The 7,711-nt window shown below is 31.6% G+C and overlaps 1 protein-coding gene across 1 annotated transcript; it reads left to right on the forward strand.

The window, feature by feature from the left end:
* Window positions 1-564: 564 nt before the first annotated feature.
* On the forward strand, window positions 565-2,338 carry LOC133780377 (uncharacterized). Its single transcript, XM_062220158.1, has 2 exons — window positions 565-1,556; window positions 1,867-2,338. Exons 1-2 carry the CDS (start codon window positions 1,405-1,407, stop codon window positions 2,051-2,053), a joined length of 339 nt encoding a protein of 112 aa, XP_062076142.1. The 5' UTR covers window positions 565-1,404; the 3' UTR covers window positions 2,054-2,338.
* The last annotated feature ends 5,373 nt before the right edge of the window (window positions 2,339-7,711 follow it).

The following is a 7,711-nucleotide window of genomic DNA, read 5'->3' on the forward strand; positions in this document are numbered from 1 at the left end:
AAAGCACTACAACAAATTTGACTAAATATTACACAATTTTAAAAGCGTTATTGTTGATTAGTCAAATAGAAAACAAAGAGAAAAAAGTGGTGCCAAATGAATTATTTGTTAAAACATCCCACTTTACTTTTTCCCCACTCTTAACTCACATTCTCATTCTCTAAAATCATAAAACAAAAGAAAATGCTCTCCTAGCTGAAATGGGTTCTCTCTATCTCTACCCTAACCTTCTCGCCTCACGCCTCTCCCCTCGGTCTCTCTTTCTCTCTCTATCCCTTCTCTCTCTCTCTCTCTCTCTCTCTCTGCTCTCTCTCTCGCATGGCCGACTGAAGAATGGAAGGATACAGGGGCTTCTATGTCTCAGCGATGGGCTTCGGGCAGGGATTGTACTCTCTTTCCCTCTCGCTCTCACAAAACTCTTTCCCTCTTTCCCTCTCGCTCTCTCTTTCTCTCTTTGAGATATTCTCTCGTTCAACCTTTCTCTCTATTTGTTGCAGGTGTGCTCTAGGGTGCTGGGCTCTTGCAGCTTGAGGCGTGTGACAGGGAGACTCAGCTCGTGGGTTCTATAGGGTGGCTTCCTCGTGGGTGTGACGGGTTCAACTTCGATGAGGTTGTACTGCGACAAATTGATTTTCTAGGTTTGGTAATTGTTTTTTATTTAGTTTAAGATTGAGTTTGAAGAAAAATAATACAGTTCTGGTTTTTTTCTTCCGTTTATCTGGATTTATGGCTTGATAGAGATGATAGTGGGTTTTAAGTCTCAAATACAATAATTTTAAGGAAAAACTGAAGTTTAGGTATATATTTTTGCATTGAATAGTATTTTTATTTTTTTTTCTATGTAGTTTCAGGAAAGATAAATACAACATTTAAATTTGTGATGAACTTATTTAGTTCTAGTTGGCCAAATTCTTAGAAAATTCACAGTTTGTGGTTTGATTTTTAATTTGAAGATATGTATATGTATGCTCATGCTTATTCATTTTTGTTGATTTTGATGTTTGTGGTTATTTTTTATTCAAGATATATATTTGTTTCTTTAGAGGCGAGAGGTGATGATGAAGCAATATTAGACAGACAATATACATTTTTTTATTTTTTGCTTGCATTCTTTTGGTCTTAACTATTGATGATGTGAGAGGTGAGAGGTGCTTGCATTCTTTTATTTAAGGAACTTTGTTCACTAGAAGTGGCATGTTGTAACTACAACATTTATGATGATTTCCTTTATTGACCTCTATAAATATTTTGATATATTATTTTTATAGCGCCATCTTACTCAATGGAAATTCCTTGCATATTTTGTTTTCTGTGTCAGTGTTTTTCTGTCAAAATGCATTCTGATATTACATTTTTCATTATTATTTACCGCCACTTGTTCACAGTGCAGTTAACAACTTGCCCATGGGATACCCTGTTCTACCACAGCCTCCAATGCCAGCCACAGCTCAACCCCACCTCGACTCAATGAACTGTGGAATATCAAACTGTCATGTGGTTAATGGTGTCCCTACACCGAGCAACTATCATCCTATTAGGATGAACTCTGGAAATGAGTAAGCGTTTTCTATATTCTATTCATTCTTCTTAGTTACTTGTTACCCAATGGTCGGTTGCTAGTCTCTTAAATTTTTAAAAAGAAATTTGTCTCCTTTGTCATTTTATTCTTCTTAAGATAAGCTAATTAAATGGACTTTGTCTCTGTTCTTTCTTTCCTGCTCTTTCCCATCTTCCCTAGACTATTGCTTTAAAACTCTACACTATATAGTTGGATGATTTTGCCTCATAAATTTTTACACTTGTATTACTTTTTGCATGGTAGAATTTCTAATTGCAACTATTTTTGTTATTGATTCATTGTTAAAGTATGTTGATGGATAGCAGTGGTGGTGATATGGCACCTGTTATTCCCCCAAGTAGTGCAATGTCTTCCATGTCAGAGATGGCCATGAGTCCTACATCAGTGGCATCCAGCAGTCACTTCCCATTCACGGCATCAGAAAAATCAGGTATACTGTCACAGGTATACAATGTTTACCTTTCACTTAACTAAAGATTTGGACTATCACAGGAAGTTAGAACATTTTAATTTTACATTATTTTTTAGTACGAGCCCCGCTTTCTTATTTTATTTTTATTCTCATTATCTCTAACTGGAGAACAAGATAGTCAAGTTATACCTTATGCTCTTTGTAGTTCAGTCCAACCAGTGATCAAGCTTGGCATTCTTTTTAAGGTGCAGCCTGTTGGCATAATCCATGTTGTTGCTATCATGACTACACTAGGCATGATTCTATAGCTTGATCAAGTTTTTCACCATGCATTTTAACTACTAATAGCAAAACATTTTTTCTTGCAATTTTAGATACCATGATTTTGAAATTGTTTTTTTTATTATTATTTTTGTCTACTTTTGAAATGGCATGTTGCTTGCAAAAACTTAGGAGCGACAGGCTTTTATAGTTTAATCAATGGCGGTCCCCTATTTTTTAGCTTGCGACGTTTAAATGATGAGTATTTCCATTTGTTATGGTGTATTCAGTATTTCCATCTGTTTTCTGTTAATTTTGTTTGCTTATAGGGTCTGCTTTTGTTTATAGCTTGCTCTGCAGCTACATTTTGATCTCTGTTTTAGGCTCCTGTTAGTGGTATCTTTTATGCTCTGCAACTAGTTTTGTTTTCTGTTTTGTATTCTTCTACATTATTAGTATTTTTGTTATTTTATATAGTCAATTGACTATAGTACAATTAAAAGGGATTTTGTTTTAATCTTTCAAAATATCACTGTGAGTGTAAATAGAATTATTGATCACATGTGTTGATGCTTTAAACCTTTGAAAAATGGCACTACTAAATTTCTTTTTATTTAAGTCTTTTAACTCTAAAGCTAAAATAGTAGCTACAATGGGGATACCTCCCAAACACTAGCAGTCTAAGACAATCGGCATCTAATTATATATCTGAATGCTTTGTCTATGCTTTGTCCATTTGCATTGGTACTATTCTATTATGCAATGTCCTATCTAATATTTGAATTTGATGAGTATGGCTTTGTTTTTCCATGAAATAAAGTTAGTATTTGATTCCCTAATGTGCAACAAATAAATCATGGTGATTAAGTTGTGAAATCCTCCCCCCTCATCCTTTTCTATAAGTTTTTTTCATATGATATTTTAAATATAGTATTTTTTTTCTTATCACAATAGTGGGATTGGAGGGATCTCTCAATATTTGGCAACCAAATTTGATTCAAAATGTCAGGGCATCACCATCACTCCAAGCTCAAAGGATCAATTCTCTCTCTTCTGCTCAAGGATTGGCCACTAAGGTTTCCCTCTCTCTCTTTAATTTTTTTGTTTCCTCTTGTATTTAATTTTCGTATCTTATTTATGTTAATGTTCCATAAATATGTCATCACTGTGATCTAGTGATGAAAGGGTTTCAAGACCTAATTATGTCATCACTGATTTTCTTTTCCCCATGTTTCAATTGTTCATTCCCTGGCACTTGTTAAATTTTTTTTCGTTGGGCAATAATGTTGTTGAAGTACAATTATTTCTATTAGTTAAACCCATTAAAAATTACTAGTGCTTATGATAATGTCTGCTATTATTCTCAATGACCTCAAAATTACTAGTTAGATTCAACATATAATGCAATGCAAAAGATTAAAACTTTGTACTCCCTTATAAGTGCTATCATTATGGCTAAACAAAAAGTCAAATCAACAATAGAAACCACAATAGTTATGATTGAAAATCCTACTCATAACTCATAACTCATAACTTATTATGTCACAATAGTTATATGATCCCTAAAATTAACCTCTTTTTTTGTAGGTGAAAAAAACAATAGAATTGCTCTAAACTTTCTAATTCTGATTGTATCATAAAAGTTTCAGTCACTGATTTTAGGAGGAACTTTTTGATAAATAGTAGAGAAACATTATTAACAAATATGCATATATGATATGTCTTCACTCATGTGCATTATATAATTTTGATACATTTAAATAATACTTAGAGGAAACACCCTTGTTTCGATGCATACATGTTATGTGTGTTTGGAATGCCTTTCTAATGTTTATGACTTACACTTTAGTGTGCCTTCCATTTTTGTAGTTATATATATACACATACTATATATGACTTCTTTGATAAGGTTGTATAACTGGCATTGAAGGTTATATTAAGTATATTTTTGGAAAGGTGGACCTTTTTCGAGTAAAATATTTTCAATTAACTTTTTATCATTATTGTTGTTGTTGTTTTGGTTTGGTATTCCTTATTAATGCTATTAATGCTTTGTGTAGTAAAGATTTTTATCAGAATATATTGAAAGATGTTTATCTTTCTTCACCAATCACTATTCCAAACACGTGATCTTATTTTACTTGTCTGGCAAGAGTATGAGACCACATCAACTAATTGGTTATATGTATATAATGACTCATAATTGATCACTTTGGTGTGCAGTGTATATGCTTACTGCAGAATAAAATTGAAAGTGGCATATCAAAAGCTGTCTAAAATTGGGATATATCTTATTATTGTAATGAGAGAGGCTCATTGGTTTATTATTGACAGTCAACTATTTAGTGATATTGTAATGGGTGCTATTTGATACAAATGAAGATAAACTAATTAGCAATTTTTGCAATTTTTGGCAAGTCATGCTTCGAATGACTACTTCTATTATCCAGAACTTAGCATAGAAGGCACAAGGGAATCAACTAAGCTCAACAGCAATAAGTATTATCCTAGTTATATGATCTCATACAGTGAGGAAAAGTAGCTCAACTTCCTTTCTTCCTTTCTAATGACTACACCTTAGTTAGCTGTATTATATCACCTAGCAGCTTTTAAGTATAACAAACAATTTTGGCAAGAGCTAGAGTGTGTTAGTGATATAACCATATTAGTTAAAGAGATTTTCTCAATCTTCTTATATATGATTAGCTCTCTTGTATTATTAGCTCTCTTGTTTGAGACTGTCATGTTTACCTCACTTTTGCTTTGTGCTTTCTGTCTATGTAAGGTACATACATAATGCTTATATACTCTTTCTCTCGATCTTCTAGCTCCCTTGCATAAATTTTTAACATATAGGCACTCACATATAGAAACTCAAAGGCAAAGGCAAAGACAAAGGCAAAGGCAAGCACATGTATGTGAATTTGCACAAGCTTAAATTCTTAATATTTATTTTTTTAGTTTTTGAGTATGTTTTAAATTTTATCTATGATGCTCTGTTTTTTGTGCTATTTTTGCTCTCCAAGTGTTCTAGTTATTCACAATCATATGAGTAAAATGGTATTTTACAAAAATAAAATATATATACAATCAGCTCTATTCTGTGTTTTTCATTGTGCATAACGTCTTAAACTTAGCCAACTTGAAGGGAAAATAGGGTTTACTATTAGAACTCTATATTTCATCATTAAGCTCAAGGAAACAAGTATGAATTTCTTGATTGCTTTTTCTAGATTTAAAAAAGTTTCATTTTTCTTAATTAAAACTTAGAGGTATATTTATCTTCCAATGTCTCATTCTCATAATTCATTAGAGTAAAACTAACCCTCCAAAAAATTATTCCCATTCGTCCCCTTTTCAATTCCATTGTTGGTTATATATATAATATTTGACTGTTTTGTGAGATTTTTGGTTTGTAAACTATGATAGATATCATTAACCAATGTGTATTCTTTTCTTAATGCAGTTTATGAATTTCCCAGTTCATATTGGGTTTCGTTGTAGTGATGCTTAAAGAAATGCATTTCAATCTATATCTCAAGGCATTAAAAGGTAAAACTCACACTAATTTTGCTTTTCCTTTAACAATAGAATTTTATAAATGGGTTTATTAATTTTGCAGGTATACATTTGTGCTACAAGGGTGTCAAATTTTATATCTTTATCTAATTTCTTATGATTAATTTGGTTGGGTTTTGTGGTAACGTTGGCTTAGTTTTGTGCCAATTCTGGTTTGGTTTTGTGCCAATTTTGGCTTAGTTTTGTACCAATTCTGGTTTGGTTTTGTGCTGATTAAGGTATCTTGGAAGTGATTAAAGGCATCTTTTTGCTTTCCTTTAGACCACACTTTTAATTTGTAATGTCATTGTAGACAAAACTTAACGTAATTCCTTAGTATTAAAAATGCATAATCTATATGATGTATACTTGTGCATAATCTATATTTATAATCTTAACAGATCCCTTCTTGAGTACTATAAGTATAGATTCTAATGTTCGAGATGCTGATGTGGCTCTCAGAGCATTGAATGGGAGTGACATAACCAGGAAACACATAAAACATGAACCAAGCTGCCTTGGTAGAGCATGTCAGAAGTAAGCTTTCTTTCTTCCACTAGGTTGATGCCTTATTTTCTTAGACATTCAGATTTCAAATGTTTACGAGTTTGATTGAATTAAGTAAATAAAAGTCTTGGTAAATATAATATCCTGTGATCTAGATATTGTTGATTAGTAGCTACTAGCTAGAGAAGCTTTCTCTATTTATTTGTTTAATGATAACTATGTTTAAACTTAAGAGACATTTGTACATGAGAATGGCCTCAAAATCGAATCAGTATAGGAATTGAAATGCTATGATTTTTTCACCAAATTAGAGTGTTGGAATGATTTTCTTCCTGAATTGGTTTTACTGCAAAATTATTAGGCTCAATTACTTCCTGCTGTCTTTTTGTTCATTTTATGTAGATTATTACCAAAAGTTTACACAAAACCAGAGATTTTTTCTCTATTTATATATATATATTTAAAAATCTAGTTGTTTCAGTGAATCTGTTTGATATTTGTGTAATAACCTCTTGCTTTCTTTCTCTCTTTGTTTTTGTGAGTTATTGTGTGACAATTTGTACTTTTGGGCTCCAAAAGGATATCTGATTCAGTTCATGAAGTTGCCAATGCTTTACTGAAGAGATTGCTTCCTGGACATGAACTTTGTTTTATTTTCAAGATTGTCTCCAAGGTACAATCTTTCTTAATTTTATTATTTTTGTGGTTAATTGTTATTATCATTATGTTTTATCATTTGGTTTGTGTTTTATCATGATACCATTTCGTTTTAAGAGTTTCACATTGGGCAGAATATACAGAATTTCTTTGTTTGCCTAGTCATTAAAGATAAATACAATAGTTATTTTATTTCTTCTTCTTTCCCTAAATCCCCTTAGTGTGATGACAGTAATTTTGTGACCAACCCATTACTATCCGATACTTAGAGACATCATATTGTGTGTTATCATTTCCTGAAATGAATTGTGTATTCCTTGCCTTAAATATGTATATATTTTTAAATTTTCTTGTGAGAAGTTTAAGTGTGAATATTTTGCAGGTTGATTAGTTAGTATTAATTATTTAAATTTTATTGTAGCTAAGTAAATGGACTCACAAAAAAAACAAGTGCACAAAGGATGATGAATTGAAGGATGGAGCAAGTTTCATGCATGATTTACTTTTGTGTATCTTGTAATGTTTCTGTTTTTCATTTTTGAAGTAAAAAATGTTCAAGATTATAAAACTTTATTATGTTATGTTTTCAAACTTAAGTTAGAACTAAGATTTCATGAAGTAGACACATTCATGGTTTGAATTAGTTATTGTTTAATGTAATACTTATGGTTTACCAATCTATTGAGAATTACATTTTATGATTAATTTTGATTTTTTTTTTTATCAAAATACAATAA

The sequence above is a fragment of the Humulus lupulus genome, chromosome 5, assembly GCF_963169125.1.
Source record: "Humulus lupulus chromosome 5, drHumLupu1.1, whole genome shotgun sequence".
NCBI lineage: Eukaryota > Viridiplantae > Streptophyta > Magnoliopsida > Rosales > Cannabaceae > Humulus > Humulus lupulus.